Source organism: Cyclopterus lumpus, chromosome 16 (assembly GCF_009769545.1).
Source record: "Cyclopterus lumpus isolate fCycLum1 chromosome 16, fCycLum1.pri, whole genome shotgun sequence".
NCBI classification, from domain to species: domain Eukaryota; kingdom Metazoa; phylum Chordata; class Actinopteri; order Perciformes; family Cyclopteridae; genus Cyclopterus; species Cyclopterus lumpus.
Window position 1 is genome coordinate 1,784,959 of NC_046981.1, and position 15,499 is coordinate 1,800,457.

General features: G+C 45.3%; 2 protein-coding genes and 1 long non-coding RNA gene across 7 annotated transcripts; 2 read left to right on the forward strand and 1 right to left on the reverse strand.

Moving 5' to 3' along the window:
• Positions 1 to 1,261: 1,261 nt before the first annotated feature.
• On the forward strand, positions 1,262 to 7,188 carry LOC117745165. Its single transcript, XR_004611212.1, has 2 exons — positions 1,262 to 1,382; positions 6,719 to 7,188. It is a non-coding gene; the product is annotated as an uncharacterized LOC117745165 (long non-coding RNA).
• rrnad1 (ribosomal RNA adenine dimethylase domain containing 1) lies at positions 2,622 to 10,480 on the reverse strand. Of its 4 annotated transcripts, XM_034553217.1 has the most exons (8): positions 10,132 to 10,480; positions 8,886 to 9,004; positions 8,300 to 8,516; positions 7,114 to 7,176; positions 6,694 to 6,831; positions 3,999 to 4,936; positions 2,875 to 3,059; positions 2,622 to 2,797 (listed from the first exon to the last, which is right to left on the reverse strand). In XM_034553217.1, exons 1-8 carry the CDS (start codon positions 10,231 to 10,233, stop codon positions 2,709 to 2,711), a joined length of 1,851 nt encoding a protein of 616 aa, XP_034409108.1. In that variant the 5' UTR covers positions 10,234 to 10,480; the 3' UTR covers positions 2,622 to 2,708. The 4 variants fall into 4 exon arrangements, with proteins under 4 accessions (XP_034409108.1, XP_034409111.1, XP_034409109.1 ...); XM_034553220.1 differs by lacking the exon at positions 10,132 to 10,480 and having other exon boundaries at positions 7,114 to 7,204; positions 8,886 to 8,998; XM_034553218.1 differs by lacking the exon at positions 10,132 to 10,480 and having other exon boundaries at positions 7,114 to 7,204; positions 8,874 to 8,998.
• An 18-nt stretch (positions 10,481 to 10,498) lies between these two features.
• Positions 10,499 to 15,103, forward strand: isg20l2 (interferon stimulated exonuclease gene 20-like 2). 2 transcript variants are annotated; one of them, XM_034553237.1, is made up of 4 exons: positions 10,499 to 10,928; positions 11,869 to 12,705; positions 12,946 to 13,146; positions 14,407 to 15,103. In XM_034553237.1, the coding sequence occupies exons 2-4, from the start codon at positions 11,887 to 11,889 to the stop codon at positions 14,518 to 14,520; spliced, it is 1,134 nt and encodes a 377-aa protein (XP_034409128.1). In that variant the 5' UTR covers positions 10,499 to 10,928; positions 11,869 to 11,886; the 3' UTR covers positions 14,521 to 15,103. The 2 variants fall into 2 exon arrangements, with proteins under 2 accessions (XP_034409128.1, XP_034409129.1); XM_034553238.1 differs by having other exon boundaries at positions 12,946 to 13,191; positions 14,407 to 14,492.
• The last annotated feature ends 396 nt before the right edge of the window (positions 15,104 to 15,499 follow it).

Sequence of the window (15,499 nt, forward strand, 5' to 3'; positions counted from 1 at the left end):
TCGGTCTCTTTTGGACAATAGTCATTGAGTCATCATTACTGTTGACAGTCTGTTGTAAGGAAGTCACTTGTTTTCTTAAAGAAGCTATTTCCTTGTCTTCATCCGTTCTCTGTTCAAGTCTGGCAATGACCTGCTTTGCGGAACAGAGTTCCTTGTAAGTGGATTTAACCAAATCCATCTGTCTCTCTTTCATTTTGACGGCTTCGTCTTTTTCAATCTCCATTCTTTTAAGCCTCACCACTGTCTCTCTGTTGACTTGCTGTTGAGCGCGCAGGGAAGCTTGAACTTGACCCATTCCGTCCCTGGACGCTGCAGAGAACTCCTTTATTTGGTCTTCCAGAGCAAACATCTCCACCTGCAAACAGCTAATGACCTGTTCCTTTTTTGACATCTCCTTCTGGTGCGTTTCGGTCAGCGCGGACGTGTTTTGTTTATCCGTCTCTCGACTCTGCTCTGATTCATAAAGGTATTTGGCCTCGAGCGTTTCTTTATCTCCCTCAATCTTCTGGCTCTCCTCCAGCCGCTCAAAATCTCTTATAAGGAATTCAGCGATTTCAGCGTCTCTGTCCTTAAGAAAATTGTTCAGTCTGATAATCTCATTCCTGTAACCTGTGTTCTGAACTTCCAGACTACTTATTCTGTTTTCCTCACTAATCATTTTCTCCAAATATTTTTGCTGGAGCGACATGTTTTCGACCTCTAGTTCAAGAATTCTATCCACATTCACCAACTGCTGCATCCGCTCAGAATCTTTGAGAAAGTAATTATGGATTGTAAGTTTGTTGTCCTTAACAATATCTTTCAGTTTGATATTCTCTATCCTGTAACTTGTGATCTCGGCTTCCAGATTACTTATTCTGTCTTCCATAGTAATCCTTTCCTCCAAAGTATTTTGCTGGAGCGAAATGTGTTCGTCCTCCAGGTCAAGAACTCTATCTACCTTCACCAACTTCTTGCCGTTGAGCGACATCTTTTTGGTTACAGGGTTATTAATTGTTGTCGTATTAATTGTTTTCATCAACTTCTCCTGGCTTTGGATATTCTTTTTGGTACTCATAACGTGCCTGTAAATCCTTAAACTAATCAGTGAGTGGAATAACCCCTGAATGAGTGTTAACCCTATATATGTTTTAGTGCCTTTGATCTGTTACAGTTGATGACGTCATCGCATTCGACTTATGGCCCCGCCCCGGTTACGTCAAAGCTCTGTTTCACAGTGCAGCTTTATGGCCCCGCCCCCTGCATTCGGCTTATGGCCCCGCCCCCCGCATTCGGCTTATGGCCCCGCCCCCTTCTCCCCTCAAGGCGCTGGTTAGCTAACAGTAGCATGAAGCTAGCGCACCTGGAGCGGCGTCTCGAGACCAAACATGCTAATCACGCCGGTAAGAAGAAACTTTCTGAATTCAAGTCACGAGGCGTAAAGTCACGACGACACCGAGCAGCAGCACGTGCGCGTGCACGCGGCCGGCATCGATGACGCGCATTAAAACAGCAAATTAAATCAGGAGCACCAGGTCCTACCCATTGCACGCAATGCATGCCCGTTATGTATGTATATATATATATATATATATATATATATATATATATATATATATATATATATATATATATATATATATATATATATATGAACATGAAGGTCTACGGCGTTCATGTATCCAGTGATTTATTGTTGTGTTATTGTTTCACTTCATCCATCTTTAGCCTGTAAATTGTGTTTTTGAGGAAGTTCCATCCACAGTGCGCTTGTTTTGTCCGACCAGCAGGTTTAAAAACTAAAGAATATTAGATATTAAATGCAGAAAATCTATAACTGGCGACTTTTTTTGCCATTTTCACTTGATTGATTTTTTAAATATTTTTACATTTCTGTGAATCTTGTAAATTTTCGGCACGTGTGTTCATCGGTTTCACTCCGCTGGCCTGTGTGGGTGCACGTGGCTCTTATGTCAGCAGGGCGGTGTGCACTGAATATTACAAAAACCTCTTCAACAATATAATTTTCACATCATATATCATTCACATTTATTTTTGTTATAACCCATGAAAAACTTGCCTCAGTGCACGTTATTCCACGTGCACGTGTTGCACGTGATGAACCTGGTTCACAGTAATACTTCAGAGCATGATGACATAAGAATAACAATAATTCATAATAAAGCCGACTGCAGATGAACTGTAAACGCTGTCGTGCTCAAAAGGTTGGAATGTTCTTTTTAGAGGGAAATATAGCTTTAAATTGTAAATCATTGTCATTATTATGAATGCCATGTAAAGTTATGTCATTTTAAATTACTATAATTTAAATCCTGCCGCAACTCGTTGTATGAATGATGATTTCATGTTTTGCAAAACTTGCACTAAATGTTTGTTCAAACGTTGAATACATGAAATGGTTTCTGCTTCTGTAGAAGAATCCATAACATGAATCATTCAGTAAATGATGGTAATTTAGAGTCAAACAGACCATAAAGCAGGATATGCTTTAGGGCGGGGCTACAGGGTGATTGACAGGTCGACACCAGAGACGTACACGCCGTCTCTACGTCCCTCCTCCTCATTCCACATACGGTCACTTCCTGTTTACTGGTTGCAAAAAAGAAAACATCATCTCCTGGTGTGTTTTCAGTGTTAACGTTTATTATTCCTTTAAAAAAAGAAAAGAAAAAAAGACAGTTGTGTTGACTTCCTCCACCGACGAGCGACTAAAGAAGTCGCGGCTTCAGAGCCACCAGCACAAAGTTCCTCGGAGAGACGTTGGGGTCGAAGAGAGGAACCAGCTGGCTGTCCACACCTGCAAGACATAGAGAGAGAGGCGGGGCTTCAGCTGGAGCGAGACGCCGGTTAGCGGGCGGCGGGCGGGCAGCTCACCGTTCTCCCGCAGGTAGATCATCCGGTCCAGCAGCACCAGCGTCTCCACCGCCGGCGCCAGCAGCAGCGCCAGGCTGAAGTAGACCACCACCCGGTTCTGCTGCTTCAACATGGCCTCCACCTGCTCCGGGTCCAGGGGCAGCCCGGGGGGCAGGCCGACCCGAGCCAGGCCCAGACGGGCGTACCTGAGCGGGGACAGCGGCTTTGTTGAGCGGCCGGCAGTGTCAAATTATTGATTATTAGTTATTCATCCACCTCACTACATCACTTTTAGCTGCGGAGTAATTTCAGGGAATAAAAACAAATGAATACATTTATTCACATACACGTACATTCATTTTTTAACCAAATAAGCATTTAATGACGACGCATTCAAAACTTCAAGGTGACATAAGTAGATTTACATTACATCACATGTTATTTAGCTGACGCTTTTATCCAAAGCGACTTACAATAAGAGAAAGGTCCTCGAGTTAAGTCCCCGGTACAATTGGATTACATCTGCCTCTCGGGACTACAGATGAAAAACAGCCTCTTGGCACATTGACAGAAATGTTTATATTAATGTGCAACAAACACTCAAATACTATCTGGTTTCGTTGCGTTTTAGTCACTTGAGTAAAAGGACAAATCACCGCTCAAACAGTTCAGATAAGAAAGACAGGACAGTAGCATTAATACCTAATACAGCAGAGACAAATGTAATATAGAAACCTCTTTAAAGAATGTACTCAGCCAAGATCAGGAAGTGCAGAAGTCTGAGGACTCACTTATAGATTTAAATCTTAAAATAGTCTTTATCAGTCCGATAATCAATGAAGGGACTAATTATTTAAAACACAGCCATGAATATGCGTATTTTAAACAACGGTGTTTCATTTGAATTCAAACCAGATGTATTTTTAGTTGAGCGATTTAAACTTTGTTTCATATTTATTCTCATTATTATCTTACAAAGATTTAAAGATCCTTATTATAATAGTTTTGGTTCATTTCGTTTAATTTAATCTGAAGTAAAGAGGAAGTCTGGTTTACTTTACGTTGTTGTTGAACTAATGTTTTTTGGGGGGGGGGTGTATTCTTGGCCAGTACAACCAGTTCAGCCCAACTGGTTTTAAACTCACTCTGTAAATGGCAGTAAGTGGGCTTTCTTTATGGTCTGGATTCCCGCCCTCCGCAGATCCGGTCTCGCGTCCGCGATGAAGGTCTCCAGCGCGGCCCGGTAACAGTGCGTCCTCAGCGCCTCGCTGCCCTCCCGGAGCCTCCGAGCGTAGTCCTCCACGGCGTGACACGCCCCCTCCCTCGCCTTATAGGACAGCCGATGCCCCGGCAGCCCCCCCACCCAGGAGCTCATTGGGTAGCCGAACTCTGAGGGGTCGGCGTCTCGGTCCGCCAGACCCGGAGGGTCGGGGTTTTCTTTGGTGGTGGTTTTCATGTAGCAGCACGCCACGGAGGTGATGCCGCGCACGTGCGGGCAGTTGACAAAGTGGCGGAGGAGGGTGGCGCTGAGGTCGCCGCAGGCGTGGAGACCGGTGAGGACGAAGTCCGGGGACGCCTCCTCGGGCTCGTTCTTTGTGAGCTGCCGACGTGATGTGGATTCAGGTTCTGTGGATTCAGGTTCTGTGGATTCAGGTTCTGTGGATTCAGGTTCTGTGGAGCCGGGTTCTGTGGATTCGGGTTCTGTGGATTCGGGTTCTGTGGATTCGGGTTCTGTGGATTTAGGTTCTGTGGATTCGGGTTCTGTGGATTCGGGTTCTGTGGATTCAGGTTCTGTGGAGCCGGGTTCTGTGGATTCGGGTTCTGTGGAGCCGGGTTCTGTGGATTCGGGTTCTGTGGAGCCAGGACGCGACGAGGTCTCTACCGCATGGGAACCGGGAGGTTGGACCTGCTCAGAGCCCCGCGGACTCTTTTTGCTGGGCCCGGATGGAGTCGGGGGACTTTCGTTGACAAGTTGTGCGGCACTCAGCTGCTCGATGAAGGCCTCCCATGATGCATTGGGGTTTACCCAACCGACCACGTGGCGGGGAGGCGAATGTGACACCGGGACCAGAGAGGAGCAGTTCTAGGAGGAAGATGAATGTTTGGAAGCTTTCAGTGAAGAAATAATATAAAGAAATATGAAGCTTAAAAAAGTGATTTGTACTATTTAAAATTACTACGAGGATCTTTCATGTAGTGTTGGTTCTGGTGCCCCCTGTGGTCTAAAGTGGTAGTGTTGGTTCTGGTGCCCCCTGTGGTCTAAAGTGGTAGTGTTGGTTCTGGTGCCCCCTGTGGTCTAAAGTGGTAGTGTTGGTTCTGGTGCCCCCTGTGGACTAAAGTGGTAGTGTTGGTTCTGGTGCCCTCTGTGGACTAAAGTGGTAGTGTTGGTTCTGGTGCCCCCTGTGGTCTAAAGTGGTAGTGTTGGTTCTGGTGCCCCCTGTGGTCTAAAGTGGTAGTGTTGGTTCTGGTACCCCCTGTGGACTAAAGTGGTAGTGTTGGTTCTGGTACCCCCTGTGGACTAAAGTGGTAGTGTTGGTTCTGATGCCCCCTGTGGACTAAAGTGGTAGTGTTGGTTCCGGTGCCCCCTGTGGACTAAAGTGGTAGTGTTGGTTCTGGTGCCCTCTGTGGACTAAAGTGGTAGTGTTGGTTCTGGTGCCCCCTGTGGTCTAAAGTGGTAGTGTTGGTTCTGGTGCCCCCTGTGGTCTAAAGTGGTAGTGTTGGTTCTGGTGCCCCCTGTGGTCTAAAGTGGTAGTGTTGGTTCTGGTGCCCCCTGTGGACTAAAGTGGTAGTGTTGGTTCCGGTGCCCCCTGTGGACTAAAGTGGTAGTGTTGGTTCTGGTACCCCCTGTGGACTAAAGTGGTAGTGTTGGTTCCGGTGCCCCCTGTGGACTAAAGTGGTAGTGTTGGTTCTGGTATCCCCTGTGGGCTAAAGTGGTAGTGTTGGTTCTGGTGCCCCCTGTGGTCTAAAGTGGTAGTGTTGGTTCTGGTGCCCCCTGTGGTCTAAAGTGGTAGTGTTGGTTCTGGTGCCCCCTGTGGACTAAAGTGGTAGTGTTGGTTCCGGTGCCCCCTGTGGACTAAAGTGGTAGTGTTGGTTCTGGTACCCCCTGTGGACTAAAGTGGTAGTGTTGGTTCCGGTGCCCCCTGTGGACTAAAGTGGTAGTGTTGGTTCTGGTATCCCCTGTGGGCTAAAGTGGTAGTGTTGGTTCTGGTGCCCCCTGTGGACTAAAGTGGTAGTGTTGGTTCTGGTACCCCCTGTGGACTAAAGTGGTAGTGTTGGTTCTGGTACCCCCTGTGGACTAAAGTGGTAGTGACTCTGAGCACCAGGGTCCCTTGAGAAAACATCTCATTTTACTGCAGCAGGGTCTGACAGTCTGACCCTCTTAGTCCTCCTGGTCTCTGCTGGATCTGGGTCTGTCCACGATGGACTAGTCTCTGCTGGAGGTCCCGCTGGAGTCTGAGCTGAAGGAGGTTCTGGTGAGCCTGCATGATGTCATCTGGTTTCACCAGAATCCGACCCGGTGGCTCAGATGAGGAGCTTTAAGAAGAACTCTATAGAACCATCTTCTCTCTGGTGGTCTGTTTACTGATGGAGGTCTCTAGAGGACTAGGACTAAACAGAGATCTTTCGGGGACCAGGACTAAACTGAGGTATATAGAGGACAAGGACAATATTGAGGTCTATAGAGGACCAGGACTAGACTGAGGTCTATCGAGGATCAGGACTAAACAGAGGTCTTTTGGGGACCAGGACTAAACTGAGACCAGGTAGAGGTTCTTCACCGTAACTTTGATGCTCTTTGAAAACCGACTGTGGCGCGTAATGATCCATCAAAGCACCAACCTCTTTCTGCCCTTCCTTCTCCAAGGCGCACAGCAACTGTCCGTCAAACTTCGACGCCGTGGCGACCAGGGCGTGATCCGCCTCAATGGCGGTGACAGACAGTCCGAGGCCGAAGGACAGGAAACGAGTCAGGTGACCCTGTTGAGAGCGGATGAATGTTTTGATGATAAACTAACAAGCACCCACTAGAGCGCCAGATGTGGATTCATCCGCCGCTGAAAATAGTCCCCAACAAATGCACGATTCCCTGCTGTTTGTTTGATAGAAACAGCTGTTTTGAGGAGGTTTACACATTTGTGTGTTTTTTTAATATTATCATTACGTGTCATGACATTTGCTGACAGAATAATATAGTATTGTTTTAGTTGTTTAACCATAACCACACTGAGCTCTCTGCAGCTCAAACAGAGGTGATGCTACCTGTCCGGAGCCAACGTCCACCACGGTGCTGCAGTCGGTCTGGTCACACAGCTGTTTCACCAGCTGGATTTTAAAGAAGAAGAAGAAGAAGCTAAACAGGTAAAGGTAAACAGGTAAAGGTAAACAGGTAAAGGTAAACAGCTATAGGTAAAGGTAAACAGGGTCAAGGTAAACAGGGTAAAGGTAAACAGGTAAACAGCTTTAGTTAAAGGTAAACAGGGTAAAGGTAAACAACTATAGGTAAAGGTAAACAGGTAAAGGTAAACAACTATAGGTAAAGGTAAACAAGGTAAAGGTAAACAGCTATAGGTAAAGGTAAACAGGTAAAGGTAAACAGGTAAAGGTAAACAGCTATAGGTAAAGGTAAACAGGTAAAGGTAAACAGGGTAAAGGTAAACAGGTAAAGGTAAACAGGTAAAGGTAAACAGGTATAGGTAAAGGTAAACAGGGTAAAGGTAAACAGCTATAGGTAAAGGTAAACAAGTAAAGGTAAACAGGGTAAAGGTAAACAGCTATAGGTAAAGGTAAACAGGTAAAGGTAAACAGGTACAGGTAAAGGTAAACAGGTAAAGGTAAACAGGTAAAGGTAAACAGCTATAGGTAAACAGCTTTAGGTAAAGGTAAACAGGTAAAGGTAAACAGGTAAAGGTAAACAGGTAACGGTAAACAGGTATAGGTAAAGGTAAACAGGTAAAGGTAAACAGGTAAAGGTAAACAACTATAGGTAAAGGTAAACAAGGTAAAGGTAAACAACTATAGGTAAAGGTAAACAGGTAAAGGTAAACAGGTAAAGGTAAACAGGTAAAGGTAAACAGGTAAAGGTAAACAGCTATAGGTAAAGGTAAACAGGTAAAGGTAAACAGCTTTAGGTAAAGGTAAACAGGTAAAGGTAAACAGGTAAAGGTAAACAGCTATAGGTAAACAGGTAAAGGTAAACAGCTTTAGGTAAAGGTAAACAGGTAAAGGTAAACAGTTATAGGTAAAGGTAAACAGGTAAAGGTAAACAGCTTTAGGTAAAGGTAAACAGGTAAAGGTAAACAGGTAAAGGTAAACAGCTTTAGGTAAAGGTAAACAGGTAAAGGTAAACAGGTAAAGGTAAACAGCTATAGGTAAAGGTAAACAGGTAAAGGTAAACAGCTTTAGGTAAAGGTAAACAGGTAAAGGTAAACAGGTAAAACAAGCGTACCGAGCCCAGCTTGCGGATCTCGTGCTGTTTCTTGGGTTTGACGTGCTTCCTGAATATGTGCCCCAGCAGCGAGCTCTGACTCTGGTTGTCCAGGAACTCGTCGGCCGGCAGCGAACCGCCGCCGCCGCCTCGCTGCGGCCGGCGCTCTCTGGGGAACGCCAGAGCGTGAGCGGTGGCACGAAACGCCAGGAGGGACAGAGGCCACGGCGAAGGATATCTGCAACGACCGCACGAGTCATCACGTCAAAACAACATTCATTGATTTATTCCCCCACAGAACAGAACAGTCAAAATTTAAATGAAAAAAAAATAACCGTGATACCAATAGTTTAGCTTCTAGCGAGTATAGACGCTAATCTTTACATACCTACAAATACATATGCATCTGCATATATACAGCCAACTATAGCCACATACGCGCACAGCATACAGTACCAATACATACCGTCCCACAATACTTTTACTTTAAATAAATACATTTTAATCATATATGCAATTCAATTCAGTTTATTTTGTAAAGCCCAAAATCATTATCAATGTGCCTCAAATCTGGATACAAGATGACATCCCTGACCTTTGACCTCACCTCCTGTCTCCATGCCCGCGATCCAGTAGGAGGTCTGCAACCTGCTGTGACGTCAGATCCTGCAGCACGGACTGCCACCTGGTGGGCAACGAGTGCCAGTGATCTTTGGAGAAGAACTCCTGTTGGGGGGGATAATAACACGATGACATTATTAAAAACTGGCTGTTAATCCAGTTCTTCTAACTGGGAATAAATAACTATTAGTTCTTGAGAGCAGACAGCTGGGGAACCCTTTAATAACTAAATAGTTAATAACTGCTGCAGCTGATCTGCATGTGATGAAAACCTGCATCCATCCACTAGAGGAAGTATTACGATCCTTTATTCTAGTAAAAGTACATATAAACTAAATGCATTTAAAGTAGTTCAAGTATTGATTGATCTGCTCTCTCTGGTTGTAACTCTACATCTTAATCGATGACATCATGGAAAGAACAAAAAGCCTGTTTGCAGCTTGGTGACGATGCTTTTTAAAGAGTTTATTTAGCGGGAAGAACACCAACACATCTGGAGATACGAGGATGCCACTGGACAGTTAAATAGAAACTATTAGATGTATGTAAATGTGACTTTTTTTTTCTCCATTCACTGCATTTTTGTCAACATTTTCTTTTAATACAATTGTGAGAAATGGTTATCAGAATATCCCGGAGCTCAAGGTGACGTCTTAAAAAAAAAAAAAGAGCCCAAAATATGTTCATATTTTATATTTAATATTATATAAAAGAGAAAACAACATTTAAGAATCTGGAAACAACGGGTGATTTATTATCAAGTCAAAAAATGTATTCTCATTGTCATCGACATGAATTAAGATTTTAATGCTCAGGACTTTTGGTTATTTCCTTTTCTGAGCAGCACAGTACAACCAGTTTAACCATTAGACCCGGTGAACTGGTTGTAAACGGGCCTTAATAAGCTTGTGTTATGCAATTATAATTATAATAGTTATTCTGTCTCTATATATATTTCAGTTATTGTGGATTCTTTACTGTTTTGTATTGCTTGTTTGCATATGTATAATATTTGTGTTGCACTATTCTCTATGCTGCAGCAAATCCTAATAAAGTATTATCTTATTTCTTTATTTGGTAAATGCACTTAAGTTATACCAACGCACATGATGATTGGTGGACACACACTTTACACAACCAATGATGCACAATATGCAACATAACACGTGTGGTACAATCATACAATCTCACGGTGCCAATGGAAGGCGAATCTCTAACTAATCGATACGCACGATGATATAGGAGTCGGACAGGTAGCCGTAAGGGGACAGGAACGTCGTGAGTCTCTCCGCCAGCTGTCTTTGTTGTTCCGCTGAAGGGCTCCATGTAAACATCTCCACTTCCGGGGGCTGCTGGGAGTTCAGCTAGCACATACGATAGCATATAAGCTAGCTGAGCGAACGGAAACGAGGGTTTTAAAGGATATTATCACTCGTTAACGCTGCGTTACGTTTCTAGTTCAGATGAAGTCCGAACAAACACCCGCGGAGCTTAACGTCGGTATTTATGGAGCAGATTCCGTTGTGGTTTAGCATTAGCTCACGTGGGGAATGCGTTCAAGTGCTCCACGTAAATCTCGATACAGGAAGCGGAAGCAGAAGCTCGGATTTACGTTACAAATAATTAATTACTGTAAGAAGTAGCATAGCTAAAGTCAATCTCTTTATGGTTGAGGTACATTAATTACATTTTCACAAATTAGTATTAGTATTTCCTTTGTTGCGTAATTGTCTCCAGTTGGAATTTTTATTGATTTGGTATTAATTCATTAATGTGGCTTATTGCTCCATGTTGATTTGTGTTTTTAGGTTTATTCGTGATCGACAGACGATATATTTACGAAATCAAGTCAACTGATTTTAATGGGAGACAGTTATAATGCATTAAATACAAGTTAAAACCAGAGCTATGTAGAATACACCATACCTGCTCATTACAATTATTGGCGGTGTCCCTGAACGCAGCACGACCCCGGAAATTGACAGTTGGCGAACAGGAAGTAGCGCGCGCTCCACAATGGCTGCAGCAGGTCTGTGTTTTTTTTTCTGTTTCACAAAGTTAATTTCAGACATGTTTGTCACAGTGAACCCGACGGCACCAAAGCGACGCGTGTTCACCAACGCAGCTTTTTACGTTGAGACGCGTTCATTTCCGGCAAACCGCTCGCCACAGAGTTGGCATAGTAACCGCAGACAGCGCGCCGCGAGCTAACGCTGAGCGGGCCGGTTAACGTCATCCACCGCTACTGTCGTAAAAACCTCCAGTCGCATTCTCTAAATTCACGAGCTGATTTTAAGACTTCAGTTGTGTATTTAACTTGTTTGTTTATAATGTTGCGTCATCAGCTCGTAAATAATTTGTGTAGAAATGTGGAAGAAGAGGTAAATGTTGGTTTTTTTTGTTGCATGTCACATACTCAAGTACTGCATTTTAGTACAACTTTTAACAGTTCAATGTTCTGCTGCTGTATACTTTTACTCCTCTGCATCTCAGAGACAAACATTGTACTACTTATTTTAGTCTGTTAAAAGCACACACAATACTATTCATAGTATAAACTGGTTTTAAAGTAGTTTGTTGTTTACCATATTTATATATTAATGTTTTTTTTCTATTTTAATTGTTATCTGTAGTTTAATTACAGTGTTACTATGGTGACTAGTTGGGGTTGCTGCTGTTGACATGCGGAACGTGCGCTAAAGGAATGCACCACTGTTTTTGTTTGTTGCATGATAACAATAAATACTTTATAGATACTTTTCACACTATAAATAGACATTTCGCTGGCATACTTTAATACCTTTTATACTGGCATTTAATAAGATCCCCAAAACAATTGAGATATATTGATAAGGTGATGCGTTCAAGTGCCTTTTTTTTCAGTTTGCATGTCTGTGGTTTATAATATAGAAGTTACACAAGTCCTGCAAGTGAAGCAAGAGTTTGATAACGTCTTCTTCTTCTCGCAGGATGATCCATTCAAGCTGATGTCAGCCGATACAAACGGGACTACAGAGGACGGCGACCGCGTCGAGGAGGTCAGCGAACGCAACTCTGCCCCGCCTGCGTTTGAGGAAACGACCGTGGACCCCAACACCTCCGTGACCATGTCGAACTTTTGGCTCAACTTGTGCTACAGCGATGACTCTGCGCGGCGGAGACCTCCGAGGGGGAACCGGGGGAGATACAAGGGGTTTCAACACAGGGCGCATCCTCTCGAGCAGCGGGGCTTCCCGGAAGGTCGCGACCTGATCCACCACAGACACGACCCGCATCTGCGCCAAAACGGCGGCTTTACGCACTACGCGGGTTCCCCGCATCCTCGCGGCGCAGCCAGCGCTTCGCCCTCCGCGGCCTCGACGTCCACACACCAGCTGCCTTCCTGCTCTGCGACCAACAGGGGCTGCCACGGGAGGCCGGCGAGCAGAAAACCGCCGCCGGCTGCCGCCGCCGCCTCCTCCGCCCCCTCCGCCCACCGGCCCTCGCCGGCGTGCAGCCACAAACCTGCCGCCGCCGTCGCCGCCCACCGGCCCTCGCCGTCGTGCAGCCACAAACCCGCCGCCGCGCAAACGTCGGCGGGAATCCCCACCAAGTACCTGGCTCTGGACTGCGAGATGGTGGGCACGGGGCCGAAGGGGAGCATCAGCCAGCTGGCCCGCTGCAGCCTGGTGTCCTACGAGGGAGACGTGGTTTACGATAAATTCATCAACCCCTCCATGCCCGTCACCGACTACCGCACCCGGTGGAGCGGCATTCGGCGCTGCGACCTCGTCAACGCCATGCCGTACGTAGAGGCCCGGAAGGAGGTGAGGAGGTCATCCAGTGTCACCGCTGTCCCCTTCAGGGACGAACTGAGATATATTTACTGTGGGCGGGATTTATTTATGTATTATTTTGCTCTATTTTTTATTTCAGAAACAAGTAAAAAAAATAATTTAAAAAAACGTGTATACATACACAATAGAATTTCCCAAAAGCCAAACTGCTTTTTTTCCCATTTTATTTATATTTAATGAATGTATTTTATTTATTGTTGTCGTTGGCAGATCCTGAGGCTGCTCATGGGCAAGGTGGTGATCGGCCACGCCGTCCACAACGACTTCAAGGTGCTCGGGTACTCGCACCCCGCCGCCCTGACCAGAGACACGTCTCGGATCCCGCTGCTCAACCTGAGGGCCGGCTTCGCCGTGGCCGAGTGCGCCTCGCTGAAGAGGCTCACCAAGGCCATCCTCAACCGGGACATCCAGGTGAACGCAGCGAGGTGTTAACGTGCAGAGATCGGCGTTATACGGGTGAAGTGCTTGTATATTATAACATGTAGAAAACATTCAAATACACTGAGGGGTTTATTTTACTGCTTTTTACTCTTTTTCTCAAAGTTAGCATCAGATAATTCTGATTTTGCTTATGACGTTTCAGAAAAGTTGTAGTACTGAAATATAATTGGAGGTAAACAACAACATTTGATGTAATCGGTGCTTTTGCCTTCACGGTCGAGTCTGTAGCGTCTCTCCGTTGTTGACTTTATGTGTTGGAGATGAACACGTTTCCCATGATGCACTGGGCCACGCACTCGGTGGAGAGCTACTCGTGAGGTCATCGTTGACCACGTGTGCACGACGTCGGGATCGAGTCAGACACAAATCTACCCAGCATGCATTGTGATGGATCCTGAGGTCCGATCCCAACCTTCAGAGACATTTTGAGCCCTTTCAGCATTAGATGCCGATTTTGCCCGAGGGAATTACCCACAATTCATAGCAATGGGACGTTAAACGCGTAGTTACCAACGGAGGCATAGAGACATAGAAACAAAGGACGGCACGTGGGCGTTCAGACCGAGAAATGACATTTACAAAACAGCATTAGGGTTTAAAGATGGAACATGAACATATATATATATATATATATATATATATATATATATATATATATATTTGTATTTTTTATATATACATATATAATCTTTTCACACAGATTTAGTAAATAGATGATTTTTAATGACGTCTCATCTCGTGAGTAAAGAGCCTGGAAGACTCTTATAGTATAAAATAAATACCCACAATTGTACACACTTTTTTTATGTTGTCATGGTAACGTGTGACGGTGTAGCAAAGTGCCGTCCCATTCATGTTCACACCATTTAACAGGTGACCCAGTAAGTCCCCGAGGGTTCAGGGTTTGAGGCCTCAGGGGGGGGGGGGGACCCTGGGATTGGGCTGCACAGCTGACAACCTCTTTAGTCCCGCCCCTGCCGCTGATTGGCTAATCGTCAGTCTCCTCCCCGCCCCTCCTGCGCTCATTGGTCGATCCAATGAGAGGCTAATCGGCCGACTAGCAGCTGGTGGAGTGGGCGTGTTCAAAGGTCTGGACTTCCTTCACCAGACCTCCAGCTTTCATTCCCGTCTTCGCTCCGAAGGTTTTTTACAGAGTGGTTATTGAGGAGGGTTATGAAGACGGGATGAAAGGATAACTAAATAAAGACGTCCCCTCTCTTGTGTCCTCAGACCGGGAAGAAGGGCCACTCTTCTGTGGAGGACGCCAAGGCCACCATGGAGCTTTACAGAGTGGTGGAGGTGGAGTGGGAGAGGAAGCTGGCCTCCAGGTCCCAGGCCTGCTAGAGGGTCGGAAGAGACAACGTGGAAATAAATAAATAAAAACTGGGTTCAAGTTGACGTTTCGGGGGCCGTTACTCGCGGCGGTGAGGTCACGGCCGCGGCGCCCGGACGCGGCGCCGCTCGGGCCTTCAGCTCCAGCAGCTCTTTCTCAGGGTTTGTGCATTGTGTCTTTTAAAAAAAAAACATTTTAAAAGGTGCTCCTGCCACCAGGGGGCAGTCATGTCTTAATCCCAGCAACAAAACTACATCACGAACACCCCAACAACAACAACAACAACAACAAAAAAGAGCTCACTTTATGGATAATTAATGGTTCTTCTGTTTTATTTTAATGTGAATGTGAGAAAACCGAGAATAGATTTCTAGAAAGAAAGTTAAAACCTTTTAACCCCTAAACGACCTCCGTGGTCCTCGATGTTCATGCACTGTCTTAATGAGACTGTTGTTGACTCCACCGGCATCCTGTTGACCTGTTGACCTGTTGACCTGTTGACCTCCACTCTTCATGTACGGCGGATGTTTTTTAACTAAGGAAGTGCTTCAGAGTTCGGTGCTCAACTCCAATAAATCAATTCCTCATCATCGAGTTTAAATGTGAGTTTTATTGTCTGTGAACGTCTTGGCGGAGTGAGACGACAACAACAACAACAACAACAGTTGGGTTTAGACAACAACACCAACCATGAATAAGGCTCTTGATTTACGTCTCCTCTGTCCTTAAAGGTGAAGTCTCCTCTGTGAAGTCTCCTCTGTCCTTACAGGTGAAGTCTCCTCAGTCCTTACAGGTGAAGTCTCCTCTGTGAAGTGTCCTCTGTCCTTACAGGTGAAGTCTCCTCTGTGAAGTCTCCTCTGTCCTTACAGGTGAAGTCTCCTCTGTGAAGTGTCCTCTGTCCTTACAGGTGAAGTCTCCTCTGTCCTTACAGGTGAAGTCTCCTCTGTGAAGTCTCCTCTGTCCTTACAGGTGAAGTCTCCTCTGTGAAGT